The 16,480-nt window shown below is 36.1% G+C and overlaps 2 protein-coding genes and 1 long non-coding RNA gene across 8 annotated transcripts in view; 2 read left to right on the forward strand and 1 right to left on the reverse strand.

The window, feature by feature from the left end:
* The window catches only part of LOC124108176 (uncharacterized), a 19,336-nt gene continuing 2,856 nt past the window's right edge, over positions 1-16,480 (reverse strand). The window contains exon 4 of one of the 2 annotated variants that reach the window (XR_006856631.2): positions 1-1,328. This is a non-coding gene — a long non-coding RNA (uncharacterized LOC124108176). Of the gene's footprint in view, positions 1,329-5,684; positions 8,223-16,480 lie in introns of those variants that run through there. The other variant, XR_006856630.2, reaches the window with a different exon arrangement.
* Positions 1,711-14,907, forward strand: LOC124108162 (caspase-1). 4 transcript variants are annotated; one of them, XM_046466490.2, is made up of 10 exons: positions 1,711-1,813; positions 2,429-2,695; positions 4,973-5,035; positions 7,916-8,031; positions 8,674-8,847; positions 9,273-9,507; positions 9,998-10,141; positions 12,403-12,512; positions 12,876-12,979; positions 13,380-14,907. In XM_046466490.2, exons 1-9 carry the CDS (start codon positions 1,807-1,809, stop codon positions 12,972-12,974), a joined length of 1,215 nt encoding a protein of 404 aa, XP_046322446.1. In that variant the 5' UTR covers positions 1,711-1,806; the 3' UTR covers positions 12,975-12,979; positions 13,380-14,907. The 4 variants fall into 4 exon arrangements, 3 of the variants coding, with proteins under 3 accessions (XP_046322446.1, XP_058442583.1, XP_046322456.1); XM_058586600.1 differs by lacking the exon at positions 1,711-1,813 and adding an exon at positions 2,195-2,214; XM_046466500.2 differs by lacking the exon at positions 1,711-1,813 and adding an exon at positions 4,726-4,843 and having other exon boundaries at positions 2,505-2,695.
* LOC124108170 (caspase-13) overlaps positions 14,789-16,480 on the forward strand; it is a 27,572-nt gene continuing 25,880 nt past the window's right edge. For both annotated transcript variants that reach the window (XR_006856629.1, XM_046466519.1), the window contains exon 1: positions 14,789-14,907. Coding sequence is in view for 1 of the 2 variants with exons in the window: in XM_046466519.1 (XP_046322475.1) it covers positions 14,901-14,907 (7 nt within the window). In the remaining variant the exon portion in view is untranslated. The remainder of the gene's footprint in view (positions 14,908-16,480) is intronic.

A 16,480-nucleotide genomic window follows, 5' to 3' on the forward strand; every position in this document is an offset into this window, starting at 1 on the left:
TATAGAGTTATTATATTTCTTTAAATCATCACTTTACCTTGTGTTGACATGCTTCTTTTGTCCCTATGTTGATATTTGTACATATGGCAGACCAGTTGCCTCTACCAATTTTGCAGGGAGTCTTTCATAGTAAAATACTTTCTCCTAGATATATATGTCCTTGAGGATTGGTTTCATGGGACACATTGGCTTTAGTTCCAAGTGAGCACAGTAATGGAGGGTCCATATATCTTCCTTAGCTGGTAATCAGATTAAGCAATGTCTGTGAGTCTCTCTCTGGCTCAGGTTATGATGCATGTAGGATTTCTCTGCTAGCTGGGCTATAGCATTTGTAGACGTGGTAGATTCACTGGTGGCTCTTGGCTTGACACACTTGGCTACAGGTATGGTATACCTATCAATTTTCATGAATTGTGTCATGGCAGATACACTGTGGCCAATCTAATCAGGAAAAGTGTGGCTGTCACAACAGCAGAGGCAAGACATCCTTCAGTTTCCTGGGAATTTTTATATGACACTGAAATAAAAGAAGGATTAATAGCTGCATTTTGTATTTAGCCCATTAAATATATTTATAAAAAAATAGGCTAAATTTTTGGGTTTTATTCTGGGATGATCAATGAAACATGTACTTAAAAACAGTGATCTCTTTGGGTCTTCCTTATCTTCCCTGTGTATACTTTCAAAGTCTTCTATATGTCATCACCCACTTTCCAATTTTTTTCTCCTTAACATTTAGCGTCACTCTAACATTAACAATATTGTAGTTGCATATTGGATTCTATGTTTTCTTCTCCTCTTGAATATGAGACCATGGGGGCAGGAGATCAGGGCCAGGTTTGATGGAACCGTCAGAACCTAGAACAGTGTCAGGAATGCAGTATATGTTCTGTGTACATTTTCCAGATGCATGAATGAATGAGTTATATGAGAATCAACAGTCATAGAATTTGCAAATAATTAATTTTGGTGAGTCTTCTAATGGTAAATAAAATTAAAAGCATCATACCACAGATCATGTGCCAGGCAATGATCAATACAATTTGTTTATTTTCACTAATTTATGTTCAAAAGTGTGTAAGTGTGTACCATTAATATAGTTATTTTACATATAGAGAAACACATAAGAAAGTCTAATACCTTGACTAAGAAGAAAATGCTTAAATGTTAAATCCCAAATTCTAGTTCAAAGTATGAGCTTTATAAAATAAATTGGGGTTTATTCTGGGATGGTCAATTAAACATGTACTTAAAAACCAGTGATCTCTTTGGGCCTTCCTTCTGTCCCCTGCATCACTATGATACAGTGTTACACCAAGGAGAGCCATCTGAAAAGGAAGAATATTAGATAAGACAAGATTCAGTTTCAGTGAAAAATGTTTCCATTCCTAACAGCAAAACAGCTTCACAGGGACAAATAACTTATGGGACTTGCCTAAGAGCTTCAGGGTAGGGCAAGGAAAGAGTGGTTCAAAGCCTCCAAGAATAAATCACTTTTCTGGATATCACTACTTAATGATTGGGTGATAGTACATTGTGTGAGTCTAATTGTATAAGTACTTTCTCATTCCTTATTCTCCAAGCTTCAGTCCTGTCCTACTCTAAGCTAATCCTGGTAGTAATGAAAAAAAGTTTCGAGGATGCACACCCTAATGAAGTCTGAATTTCCGAAATCTGTGTTCTTTACAGAAGCATGTATATGCACGTATGGTGGTTATTTCTCAATATGTGTGCACACCCTGCTGAAGAGGAAGGTGGAATATGCTTTCAGTTTCATATTACATCCGAGGGTAGGAACGAAAAGACATGGCTGGTGAGTTTCTTTTTTTCCCTTTAAAACAACTGGTCTTGGGGAAGAAATCATTTTGAAAGAGACTGGCTCTATGGAAGCTTGCATTAGGTTTTATGGATGCTTAGTGAGCAAAATGAGGGAGAGAGAGAAGGGACAGAAGGAAAGAAGACAAGAAGATTTTCAAAGTTGTCAGAAAGGAAAGGCAAGAGTGAGAAAGGAACTAGTGCTTTACCGGCATCCTGCTGTCATTTTGCAATCTTAATTCTCAAATGCCATTAAGCCTTACAAAGGGAGCAGAATCAGAACAGGATGAGTAACAGAAGCTGTTTTCCCCCAAAGATACTGGGTTATTATTGTCTCATTGTTTTATTATTCAGATTTGAGGAAACATGGGACATGAAAGGATGACCTCTGCTTTTCAGGTACTAAGAGAGGGACAGTAGCTCTTAGTCTTCAGGCCACTCTATGTGCATATATGGGTGATATTGAAGGGGAAAAGTAGCACAGCAATAGAATAAGAGGCAAGATTGAAGTGTGTGGAGAGGGAGGTGTTATTGATTAAGTCTAGACAATTCTTCATTAATGGTGAAAATGAGGCTGTTTCCTTGACTTGTGAAATTCCTGTGCTTCAAACAGACAAAATTCTGAAGGAGAAGAGAAAGCTATTTATCCAGTCAGTGGAAGCTGGCACAATAAATGGCTTGCTAGATGAATTATTAGAGAAAAGAGTGCTGAACCAGGAAGAGATGGAGAAAGTAAGAGCTGAAAATGCTACGGTTATGGATAAGGCCCGAGCTTTGACTGATTCTGTCATTAAAAAAGGGCCCATGGCGTGCCAAATCTTTATCACTCATATTTGCAAAGATGACTGCTATCTTGCAGGGACACTGGGGCTCTCCTCAGGTAAGCGTAAATGACTCAGGCTGAGGTTTGTATAGTCCAAGTGTCTTTGTGCCCAACATCTGATTTCTTTAATTAGTCATGCTTGTTTCCAAGCAGCTTCCTTGCCTTTGACTTCATGCTCCTATTGCATGTCAACAGACTGTTTGTTTCTATTTCTCATGCCTTACTGGTCTTTTCCTGCTTGGAGTTCATTTTCTATCCTTAGTCTGTGGTTCACTCATTTGTTGAAGTTCTTGAGAACATTCTTAAAAACTTCATATTAAATGCTCCAGTCTGTAGGCAAGGCACATTTTTTTGTTGTTTGTTCATTTTCTTTAAGTCCAGAGCTCTCTAGGCACTAATGTACTTGTATGACATAAAGGCTTAAGATCTGTAATAAATACTTTATATACATTTTCTCCAAATTTTTGCTTTCTATGAAGAATAAAATATATCTGGGAAATGGTGGAACACTCTGAATAATTTGAATGTTTTTAGCAAAGTAAAGATTTTTAAGTGATTTTTTTCTTTCAATTATGTCCTTGAATTTTCTCTCCTAATATCCTTACTAGCACAGTGGCCACCCAGTCATGGATCTCTGTTGCACTTCCCAAAGCTACTGCAGAGGAGAAGTACTTTGAGAGTCAGATGCCTTTTTTTCTAGGCATTTGGGGAAGTCTTTGCCTATCTAAGCTGACATTATGTATTTCCTGTGTGTAATTAAATTATTATTTTTCTTTTAATATTTCCTTTTCATTTTATGTCCTCTTCTATCCCTTCAATTAAAGACAACCAGTAAATGCCAATAGGGTTCGGAAATGATTGTAGAATAGCCAAGATGTCATCTTCTTTGCTCCTATCCTGTCAACCCATAGTTCTTGAATTTCAGAGCTACTTGCATAACTCACTGTGACTATTCTGTTATCTAAAATCTGCTGCTCTCTTGTCTTCAAAGAGACAGTACTATGGATTCTGGTAGAAGTATGAACAATAGGTTTGACTGATTTTACAAAAACACAAATAATTAAATTGTAGGTTTCCAACATTTTCCTCCTCAGAGTAGTTAGTGCTAATGATACTAACAAGGAGATTTGATTTACCTGGGAGACAGGTAAATGTGTGCCACCCTTTGTGTGCCACCTGGAGTGGCCAGCAAGAGTGGCTTAGTGATGAAAGCCCCAGGATTGGTAGTGAAGACAGACGTATGTTCACATCCTGGCTCCACCACTTTTTACACTTAGGAAATGATTCAATCCTTCTGAAATAATGTGTTAATGAGCTATATGAGCTAATGAATTAAGGGCCAGTCCATAAAATCACCATATTACTTATTATTGTTTTTAAATTTATTCTTATTTTTCGTCACAGTGACAGAATATGGAGAATACAAAGAAAATAGAGAATAAAGTACAGAATGTAGAATACAGTTGGGAACCTAATTCTGAGAGTCAAGTTTGTAGGGTATTTTCCTGTAACTTTCATTTATATCCTTTCACTAAATTTATCAAATGCTCTAACCCATGTTTCTCCAGTTTCTCTGGACTATGGAAATATCACTAGTTCACAAGAGTTGATATTATTAATTTAAGTGATGAACACATTTGAAAGAGTTTTGAGAATTTTGTGACAAAATTTTATTGATTTTGAATAAAAATCTGTGATTCTGGGTTGATGAACATATCTATGAGAAAACTAAAATACCCTGTGAGTCCAAGTATTTCTCTGACAACCTTCTTCCTAGGATGTAAGTAGACTGCTGAGAAATTCACCAACTTCTCTCACACTGAAACTAGGGTTTGTTCTTCCCTGATTTTGACAAAGGGTCACCTCACCATTTTCTGCTGTGGTAAAACCTAACAAGAGTAAGTGTTCAAACGTTAACTGTCTAGCATCATATTTTTCTTTAAAACCATAGTCTACTCTCAGACAACTTTACTTTGCACTCATATGTAATGCAGTAGAGTTAACCTCAGGAGACATCTTGAAATACACACATCAAGAAAATTATTGATTCTACAGCCAATGATGTCTCATTTCCACTTTTACTATAGAGCCAAGATCAAGGGAATCAGTTAGAAACATTCTTATGTTCTGCCTCAAATGCTAAGGAACTATACAGCCATCTATACCTAGAGGCCTTTTTCCCCCCAGTGATGAGTGTGGTTTCAGGTGAGTCACATGTTGAAAAGGATTAATTATCAATCAGGTCTGTGAAAGGAATTTTCATGGGGAGTATTCAACACCTGGGGCAAAGTTCTTCAAAGATTATGAATTTTAATATCCTTTATCTTTCTTCAGGTCCACAAACTGGAGATTACTTTAGTATGCAAGATTCCCGAGAAACATTTCTTTCCTTCTCAGGTAATCATGTTTTCAAAGGAAGAATATTCTGTAAACCCCATTTTCCTAGTCATTGACTTAATGCCATAAACCCAGGGTGAGAGTCCCACAGATTTATCCTGTGCTTTTTTCTCTTCTTAATCTACTCCTTTTTAGCAGAAGCATTTCTTGCAACTTCTGTATCTATCTCTCTATCAGTAAAAATGTACGAATCTATGCCTCAAATTCTAATTTCCCACTTGTGTGCCATACCTCACTATTAAAGTGCCTATTAAAGATATTTATTCACATCTTTTCTGGACTTATTTATCTAAACTTTGCCAGAGCTGAACTTCCCCTTCTCCCATCCTGAACTGCTTCCAGTTAATTCTGCCTTTGCTAATTGTGTCACCATCACTATTTGTTCACATCTGAAATCTAAGATTCATCCTTGGTTCTTTCTTTTTCCTTACCTCTAATCAAGCAGTGGCTAACTTTTATTGATTCCTCTCTCAAATCTGGATCCGTTTCTGCTTTTTTTTTTTTTTTAACTTCCACTGCTGTATTTCAAAGTCCCTATTCTGAATATGCCCAGTAATTCTCCAGTCATTAACTCTAACTACATTTTTCCTTTCTCACTACATTTATTCTTTCACTCTTTTGGACTTTTTGCTTCTTGATGAAATAAAACTTATTTATTTTTTCATAGTTATAGTTCTATCTAACCTTGGTTGGCTCATAGTGTGCAGGCAATAAATGTTAAAAGACCATTTCGTTAGATAATATATGTCATAATTATGATCAGATACTAGTCAATTAGGAAAATATTTCTTACATTAATTCTGTTCCAGATCCTGTACTGTTAGAGAATAATGAACATGACTAATAACGTTTTTGCTTGGATTGAATTTGCATGGGTACATAAATCTCAAATGAATAAGTATTTAGGAATCTATCATCAAATTAAAGTTACCAAAGTTTTAGGAATACAAAAGATACTACACATACCTGTATAAGTTAAGACAACATAGGATACAATAATAAAGTCAAAATTTTATAATGTCTCATATAGATAATAGAAAATTGTTTTCATTCCTGACAATTCTGAATTGGCCATTTATTGATCAGCAGCCACTCCCTTCCAACTGTTAACCCAGATACCTAGATATCTTCCATCCCATGGAAGAAAATATCTGTAACATACGATGCCAAAATAATGTGGCCATAACCATCAAGTTTGTGCCATAGGAAAGAATATGGAAGGTCATCTAGGTTCAGCCTAGGTGCATCGTATCAAATGTGCTCACATTACAGTCAGTCACTTGGCTACACCTAACTTCTGGAGTGATTAGCAACATGAACCAGCTGGGTACCATGAGGAAGAGAAGAGCATCTTGTGGTCTCTGTAGATGCTCAGAGTGTGCAGTCTCTGCCACAAAAATTAGTAAAACCTCTTTATTTTACACAATATTAGAGGTAGCACAGAAAAAACTCAGGTCTCAGAGGACAAGCAACATCTTAAGTATTTCAGTGCTGTACCTTGAAAATGGTCTCAGCCTTAATGAATCCTGACATGGTCAACAGGCACCCTTTTGTTCATTGGTTAAAAAAAGAAAAAAATAAATAAACCTAAAAACAAAAAGACAATTTTCCTTTTGCATGAGTCCATCCTCTTAAAAAAATTTAGTGATTTTATGTGCTAGAATGGTTTTCCATTCACAATTCTAGACTAATTTAATTCAAAGGTGATTCTTTTCTCTTAAAAATGAAAGGAACTTATATTTGGAAGAAATTTAGAAACCAGGAAAGTAAGTATTTCAATAAATAAAAACATTGCTCTGCTGAATCAAATAATGGAGAGTATCTCACATATGTTTTCTTAGATGTTTCATGGGAAGGGATACTAACCATAACCAATGCACTATCCCACTACTAAAAAAAAAAAGTAATTCAAACATTTCTAGTTTTTCCTACTCTTCTGTAGATTTCTTTATGCAGAAACAGACCACTCATCCCACATAAAAATTATTTCTATGTGTTTTTTTTTTTTTCAAAACATCCATTCTATTTAGCCCCTATTCTTGGAGTCAACACACATTATGATACCTTGATTTACTTTATTGAGTATACAACAGTTTAAGTTCCTCTTTGAGATTAAATGTAATTTCTCATTGTAACATTTCTCTTCCGAACTACAACAGATTGCATGAATTTTTTTAGCAAGTGCATCACATTGTTGGATGGTATTGAATTTGTGATCAAATGAAAGCCTCAGGAATTTTTGCACATCAACTACTGTGAAAACCCTTCTTAATATATTTGTGTGATCAGTGCTTAGTGAAATGAATCTATTTAGTGTGTATTTTGATTTTAGCATTTATCATTCTTCATTACAGTCCTTCTATTCAATCTTGCCTCTCTACCTTACATCTGTACACATTGGAAAATGATCCTGAAGAATGAAACAAAGGCTCATTTAAAAAAATATATATATCCCTGATGTCTATCATCATGCCTGTTATGTAAATTAATAGGCAAATATCTATAGTTTATAAAACATTTTAATATAGTTCCTTAAGTCCTCTACCTCTAACTCCCCACAATTTTATTGTAAGCTTTAAATCTTTCAAGTAAATTTATACCTTCAATATTTCTAAAATACTGATTGTTTTCTCAGTATTTTTTAATCATTCATGGCCTTAAGAAACTTCCTTTCTATGTATTTATCAAAAATATTTTTATTATAATGCTGATCCTGACCCCTATATCAAAGTACTGGAAGTCTCTGGCTTGGAAAGTGTTCCATTAACAGTGAGCTCACTCCACAACATTCCTGACTAACCTAGGATTGAATTTCTGAGACATTTCCTCAAAATTAGACCATCAGGGATGTAATTATTCATAGCTTCTTGTCTCTTGCAGCTCCTCAAGAGGTGAAAAGCCACCAAGTTGAGCTCACATCCTCAGGCCCAGGAGGGAGCCTCAAGCTTTGCCCCTTAGAAACAGCGCAAAGGATTTGGAAAGAAAAGTCAACAGAGGTGCTGTGCTCAGAAAATAAAATGAGTGAACTGAAAGACACCCTTGAGACTCTTCTGAAGTGCAGTGGTTCTTCCTTAGAGACAATTTCCTTGAGATGTTTTGGAGAATAATCGGGCTGCTCCCCTTAAATAGATGATTTCCATCTCTAGAATCCAAGGCTTATATAGAATTCCAAGTTTGGATCAATTTCCTGTGTAAATCATAATATAATAACCATAACATCAGTGTCTGGTATTGGCTGTGAGTCACACGTTGCTCTAAATTTTTTGCATGTAACAATACTTTTAACCATCAAAATAACTCAGTTTAGAGTGCTGAAACATGCAGGGATTTTAAAGAAATTTTTTCCAAAGTTACACAATCAGAAAATGGACAAGTCAGTGTTGAAATTCAGTAATCCTGGCATTAAAACCTTTGTATGTTTCAAAATCTCATATCAAATTTAGAGTAAGATGCTGAGCTGCCTTTTAGTCACTTGCAAACTCCCAAATTAAGATTCAGTTGCCTTCCCTATTCTTAATCTGGAATTCATGGGATTTGTTTTCTCAATAGGATTAGGGTATGGGAGGCTATTTTAAACATACAGGTTGAATATTGAATTAAAGAGAACAAAACTATTCATTCAATCTCCTTTCTTACAGATTTATCCAATAATGGCTAGGATGACCCGCACTCGTCTTGCCCTCATTATCTGCAATACAGAGTTTGACAGTCTTCCCAGGAGGGCTGGAGCTGATGTTGATATCAGAGATATGAAAATGCTGCTGGAAAATCTAGGATACAGAGTGGATGTGAAAGAAAATATCACTGCTTCAGTAAGGCTTCTAAACTATAAAATCAATAGTCTTATACTTCATACTCCTAAATAATGCTAGCAAGCATGCTTTAGTACCAGGATACTTTGTCTCTTGGCAGTGTATAATCTCAATTTTTCCTTGGAGGGTGCTTGATATTACATAGCTCCTTCCAACTTAGGAGTCCTTTAGCAAGACCCTGGTGTAAATTTTAAATGGAAAGTGTTCCATCTAAACCGTGCTCCTATGTTTCTACTAGAAATCTCAGTGACTTCCTATAAGCATTTCTTTCTTTACTTTATCAGAGAATTGAGACATGAATTTTATTTTCCACGTCATTTATTTTCATAGAATTCCTCAATGAATTCCTTAAATGTCTCTGCATTAGATCCCCAAAGGACAATGGTAGTAAATCACATGGATTAAAATTCAGTGGTTTCTTTCAGGACATGGCTACAGAACTGAAGGCATTTGCTGCCCGCCCAGAGCACCAGACCTCTGACAGTACTTTTCTGGTGTTCATGTCTCATGGTATCCGGGATGGGATTTGTGGCACGAAATATTCTGAGAAAGTCTCAGATGTGTTAGAAGTCAACACCATCTTTCAAATGCTGAACACCTGGAACTGTCCAAGTTTGAAGGACAAACCCAAGGTGATCATCATCCAGGCCTGCCGTGGTGGTAAGTCCTGATGTCTCCTGGGACAGGAGTCATCCAACACTGACCTGTGTACAGCTTTATACATCCAATGTCTTTGTGTCTGTTCCTAATATCAAAGAACACCTGTTATTCCCACTCAATGAGAGTTGCTTCTGTGAATTATGTTTCTGGTTGGTAGTTACCTGTTTCATTTTCAACTAAGGATAAATCACTTTTAGTTTTGAGATTTTAATGCTTGGATGTTGTTAGTTTCAGCATTTTGTTAGGTAAGAATTATTGAGAAGATCTTACATGTGAATATGTCACAATAAATTCCACTATTGTGTATAATAATAATGCATGAATTGAAAAAAAGAAAGAATTATTGGAAAGGTAGCTATTGAGATGAATGCATGTATGTGTATGTGAATAAAAGACAAATAAGTGAATAAGTATGGTTCAACAGGGGTTTAGAGGAGGTAGTTCTCTTGGCAGTTGGTAATAAGCAGCTAGATAAACTTTGTCTTTCCAGAGAATCAAGGGGTGGTGTGGTTAAAAGATTCAGCAGGAGACACTGAAGGCAAATTCTTACTGGATTCAGAAGACCTTGAAGACGATGGAATTAAGAAAGCCCATGTAGAGAAGGATTTTATTGCTTTCTGCTCTTCAACACCAGGTAATGGGTTTATGTGCAGGATACCTTCAGTGGGGTGGTGACTAATAAAGAATTCAGTCACCTGTCAGAGGATAGTTACCTGTATTTAACTTTAGACAAGGAGTTTGAAGACCAGTTTTAGGTTTCATCCAGTAACACTTTCAGTTTCCCTCACCAAAGAGACAAAATGAATATATATATATATATATATATATATATATATATATATATATATATATATATATATTTTTTTTTTTTTTTTTTTTTTTTTCACTGAAGTGATAATAAGTAAATCCTTCCATGGAAACATATTTCTTCCTGAAATTGTGAGGGATAACAGAAAATTAAGTAAAAGTATATTTACACTGAAGTAAAATTGAAATCCAACTTCACATAGAAAAAGGTCCACAGTGTTGGCACCATCAAGAGTCCAACTGCCTAGACATTATATATTTATAGAAAAATAATGGGAACAAAAAGGTAGACAAAGCATAATTGGACCCTAAACTAGACTGAGTTTTAACTAGAAGTAAGCAGTGTACAAAACAGAACATACCAAATGATTCCAAGTTAAGCTGTGGAACAGTATTGTGACTATATTCTAACCCTTCTATTTAGTACTTGGTAAATTAGGTCTATTTATTTAGTTTCTCTGGGGTTCCTTTTAATTCCTTACCTATACATGTAAATATAATATCACTGTTCTAAAGATTAAAAAAGATATTATATGTGAAATATTGAGAATGCCACAGAGTAAAACACATTAAATGACTTGTTATTAAGGATGTTTCTTCTATAATGTAACTCATATGCATTCTTTTATTAAGGATTAAATAGAAATCATTGAGTCATTGAGTTCGTTTAATTACTGAATTTAGCAACTTTCCGGGACTTACATTCCCTTAGTCACCTCTGATCCTAAGGTCCTGCTTCTGCTCAAAGAGCTTAGTTTACAGATTATTTTCTGTAATGAGATGCCATCCCTCTGGAGATAGCTGGTTCTGTATTGTGCTAACCATGTCTTGATATGGAACTCAGTTATTTTTTTAATCAAAACAATAATGCCATGCAAAAATCCCATACATGTTTAGCTTAAGTATAAGGAGATTTCAGTATTATATGTAGTAGTCCTCTGAAATCCTTTGATCCCAGCCTTCCACAAGAAATTTACCTCTGGTAATAATATAATTCTTTGCAGGCTCTGGGCTTCTTGACACCTTTTTGTTGATTTCTGTCTCCTTCTTTTATTTGCTTCTCTCACTCCTCTTTTCCAGATGACTCCTGAAAACTCCCATTCGGTTATCTTCAGCTTAACTACAGAACCTAGTTCCATGTTCCCCAGCATAAATCCCAACACATTGTGATGTTTTCCTGAAGAAAATTGTCCATCCACTTCCTTAATTTTATAAAGGACTTGGCAGTAATACCTGCCTCGACCCTCTCCTATCCATTTTCTTTAACTGGAGAGAACAAGATAAATCAGTTGTGCTTTTAAATAGAATTTTAACTATTAATGTGCATTTTATCATGAATATTGGCTAAAGAATTTGGTCAGAGAATATAGCCACAATTTTATGCATACTTGCTACTATGGCTTTTTCTTTTATGCATGCATTCCTTTGAGTAATTTTTTTATATCTCTCCATTACTTCTCTGTGTCTCCTGTTACACATTTAATGTTGTTCCTCTTTAGAAATTCTTAACCCTGAAAGACCTTTTGTTATCCCACAGGATGTGATTTTTCCCTCTTGAATCCATTCTAGTTTGTATTTTCATTGTGCTGGTACTGTTTTCATTCTGTTATTTTCCATTATATATCCTATAACCTCTCAGACATTCGTGACGTGTTATATCATCTATTCCTCAAATATCTCTTTGTATCAGAAATTATTATGCTCCACTTTATAGTTGAGGCTGTGCATTTCAAAGTGAATAACTTAAATCAAAGTCATTAAGTAGCACCCCTGAAATGCACACTCAATCTTCAAGAACCAGTCAATCTTCTCTGCTCAATTCTGTCTTTTCCTCTCTTTCTGCTAGACTTTCAGCTACTTAAAATCAGGGATTATGTCCCACTATGTGCATTCTATACAGCTTTTTATTGAGTATTGGTAAAAATATAACCAGGAACTTTAAATACGTTAAAAAATTGGCAAATGGTGTGTAACAAAACAGAACCAACTCAATACCATGCCCCAAGGGGAGTGGAAATACTAGAGCTACTTCTCTATGTCTAATCAAAATCCTGTAATGAGATTTGGAATGTGATTTTTTTTTAACAGATAATGTTTCTTGGAGGCATCCCACACTGGGCTCTCTTTTTATTATGAAACTCATAAAAAATATTCAAGAATATGCCTGGTCCTGTGATCTGGAGGAAATTTTTCGAAAGGTAGGGCTCCAGTTGCTTCTTCCACTCTAGTCCCTGGAGTTGGCTATTCCACATGGAATCTCTGGACATGTTTATCTTCCAATAATTCCATTTTTTCCCCCAAAGAAACTCTATGAGGTTCTTTGGTATGTGGGTATACCTGAAAGCCAGATCTAATCTGTTATGGTCCACAATCCCTATAAAACAATCATGTATTTTAACTTTCATTCCACTCTGAGTAGACAAAGTCAATAAACTCTAATTTGCTATTTTTTTTTTGTTTATATCATTTATCTTACAGTTTTTCCATTGCAGTTTTTCCAGCTTAATTCAAGATTCTCCACTAAGGAAAAAAAAGTCTACAGAATTTCCCTTTTCTTTTAGGTTCGATTTTCATTTGAGCTACCAGATGGTAGGGCACAGATGCCCACCACTGAAAGGGTGACTTTGACAAGATGTTTCTACCTCTTCCCAGGACATTAAAATAAGTAAGCTGTAACATTATCTGTTTATGTTTGTGCACATGCGTGTTGGGGGGAGGGATTCTGAAGTCCCATGCTAGCCCAGGCTTCTAGGTCTGGTTTAATAAATGGGGAGACACCAAAGGGAGGTCTTTTCTTTTTCCGTTCAGGAAGGTTCTACAGAGTCAGATAGTCCTTTCTCAGGGTCAGCTGCTATCAATCAAAAGGTAGTCATATGATTACAAAAGCTCACTTTTGGATGTGCTTTCTTCACCTCCATATGACATAATATTTAAGCACAGTATTTAAGCATAGCATCTGGGCACTATCCTTTGGTAAGTGAGGACTCATGAGTAGAGTGACATCATAACTTGCATGGTATTTAGCAGAACACTTTCTTATACTTGTGTTATTTTCTTTTCCCTAGGAAGCCAGTTTTGTCTTTCTGTACCTGTTTTTGGAGTCATGTCTATTAAAAATAAACATTTCTTTAAACAAGCTAATAAACCTGAGAGAAAAAAAAAAGTTTGTCCTGCTTTTGTTTTGATTTTTCTATGCTGGAAAGACAGGAGGTGGAACTTAGAGCAGGTATCAGATTTCTTTTCTTGATTTGACCTACAACAGCTGCACTGGCTAATAGCACCATTCTTTCTTATAATATATATTTGCTTGGCTTTCTGCATTAGTGATGAAGATACAAAGTAGGTAAAGTAACAATGGGTACCTAACTTCAAAAAATCTAGAGTTGATCAGGAGAGGCACACAGAAGACAGAGAGTTATGACAGCAGCAGTAAAGCAACTTATCCCAAAATCTGATGTATACACTGTTGACAGAGTTATTATCAAAACTACTTATTTCTATTCTTTGTTAAGAAATTTGAGACACAAAGTACATTTTTATTTAACCTTAGGTCCCTAGTAAGCTACAGTCTCCTTGAGAAGACAAAACAGTCAACAGACATGAAACAAGCAGGAGACATATATGACACTATGAACAAACATTAGGGTATGATTTCTCTTTATGGTCCTGTGAAAATGAACTTCAAGTGAATCATTCACTCAGTAATGTTCAGTTTGGGAAGGGCTGGAAAAACATAACTTCTATGTGGAAGAAGGAGCCCTTTCTATTATAAACTCCTTAGAGTAAAGGTAAATTTTGACCTTTTGAAAAACCTTCAAAGTTGAATACCTCCCAGCCCTTTCCCTTGTTGTCATTAATTGTTCCTTCAGACAGACCTGTCTAGTACATTCAGGTGTTCCTTCTCCAGCCTGAGACCTCTTCTGCCTTTGGACAGAAGATTTCAAAAAGCAGAGAACAGCTACCCTCAATAAAAATTAAATGTCAGGGCAGTGTTAGGCAGTTCAAGAAAAGCATATTGGGGAGAGAAGAAAAGGGTTACTTCAGAACAATTTCCAGTAAAGATTGAAAAAACAGGGAGACAGAGAGAGGAAGATACTGTCATGAGTAACACAGTCTAAAGAGGAAACAGAAGCAACATGGTTAATGATATCTGGAAATGAAAGGACATTAGTTAGGTGTAAATCCTTTAAGATGTGTGCTTTTAGTGAGCAGAGGTAGAAATACTGAGAGCAGAGAAGGAAGGACTGAGTGCAGGTATGGGGGCTGTGCACAGAGAAAAGAAAAACAAAGAAAACACAACGCAGCTGTCAACTTATAGGATGATGTTTTGTCATGTCCACTTTATTTTTCTCCTTTCCAAAGAAAAGAACTAGAGTTCAGGACTAAGATTGTAGTTCAAAACTATGAGGCTATTTTGGAAACTACAGGGGACTTCCCGACAAGGAAACAAGAATTCCGAGCAGCAGTTTCGAAATCAATAAATAGATGTCCCGCCCTCTAAACTAAAGAAACACTGGGTGACTTTCTTTCGTTTTCTAGTCTGGCGCTCTCTCCACTGGAGAAGGAAGGGACCAAGGCTGTCCTCCATGGCTGGTGAGTGGGGTACCCTCCTGACTAGGACCTAGGGACTTGGATCTTAGAAAACACTATATTCATTGCTCTGTGACAGGCAGAAGTAACAGAAAGGAAGCAGACCAGCTGGGTACAAGCTGGGTTCTTCCCCTTATCACTTGTGTGCCACTGGACTCAAGATGTGGATTTAGAGACACTGAGTGTAGTCTCCAGGTATCTTTGAGTCAGACAGAAGTTTATTCCTCTCCTTCAGTTTCTGATGATCAAGGGGGAGGTAAAGACAGAGTAAGGCTTGAGAGTTGGACAATTCTCAAAGTTTGTAAATGCACTCTGAATTTTTTTTCTGCTTCCTGTAGACTTTGCATTAATCATCAGTTCATAAACAGTCTTTCCAGAAACAGATCTAAGAGGCTTTCAGTTTCTGCCCCTTTACTGTTTCTTATGTTGAATTATATCCTTGTTCAGTTTAAAGTGGCTCCATTTTTCTCCCCATTTTTCTGGTTCTTGTACTGAAAACCCTGGATGTCTTGGATTTCTATCACAGTTTTTCAGCTAGTGTCCCTGTCTCCAGGACTTACCCTCCAATCAGTCCATCCTGCACATGATTTCCAGGTTGCCTGTCTCATACCCAGAAAGGAAAGGCTTAATTCAGGAGTCATTAGGTATTGAGGCAGCTAGTCTTCAATCACATCATATCACTTCTTTGGCTTTATTCTCCTCATTTGAAAATGAAGAGGTTGGACTAGATCAGCAGTTTCTAAACTTTATATCTACATTTCTAATATTTAGGTATTAGACCTGATAAATCTTAATAATCTACAGTCATTTTAAAAATTCAGGATTTGTGCTTTCAATGAACAGAGATAGAAATGCTGAGAAATCAGAGGAGAAAAATGGACTAAGAGAAGGTTTGGGGACCATGGACAAAGAAAAGAAAAAAAGAGAAAAACATGAGACACGTCATAGATGCCAGCCTAAAGGACAATGTTTTGTCATTTTTCTCATGTTACCCCATTACCCTCACCCTGCATAGCTCATTCTTTTTTTTTTTTTAACCAGGAATTGAACCCAGTAGCACTTAATCACTGAGCCACATCCCCAGTACTTTGTGTTTGTTTGTTTGTTTTTAATTTTGAGACAAGTTCTCATTAAGTTGCTTAGGGCCTCGATAATTGCTGAGTCTGGCTTTGAACTTGCAATCCTCCTGCCTCAGCCTCCTAAATTGCTGGGAGTATAGGCATGTACCACCATGCCCAGTCACATAGTTCATTCTTAAATAAACTGTAGGCACATATAATCTTTCAGAGATCTACATAATTCTCATGTAGCTGGTTTTGTGTAAGTTTATCTGCAGATTTGCACTTTTGGCAAAGATGATCAGTTAGTTAATGCTTAGTTCTTACATTCTAGGTACGTATTTCTGCAATTTTCCAACTCAGGAACACACACTGGCTACTTATTGCCTTTTAAAATCTATCTGAACTTTTTAGACAAGTTTTCCACCTTCTCAATTAAGTTAATCATAATTTCATTAATCCCCTTCAGGCATGATTTCAGCTTCCTGCATAGAAACATAATGTATATACTACATTCA

This window comes from Marmota monax, unplaced genomic scaffold, assembly GCF_021218885.2.
Source record: "Marmota monax isolate L192 unplaced genomic scaffold, Marmota_monax_Labrador192_F-V1.1 WCK01_AAM20220418_F8-fsc00045, whole genome shotgun sequence".
Lineage (NCBI taxonomy): Eukaryota > Metazoa > Chordata > Mammalia > Rodentia > Sciuridae > Marmota > Marmota monax.

Coding starts and splice junctions, on each gene's coding strand:
- LOC124108162 (XM_046466490.2), top strand. Junction 2,696..4,972: donor GACACTGGGGCTCTCCTCAG/GTAAGCGTAAAT, acceptor ATCTTTCTTCAG/GTCCACAAACTGGAGATTAC. Junction 9,508..9,997: donor CATCCAGGCCTGCCGTGGTG/GTAAGTCCTGAT, acceptor TTGTCTTTCCAG/AGAATCAAGGGGTGGTGTGG.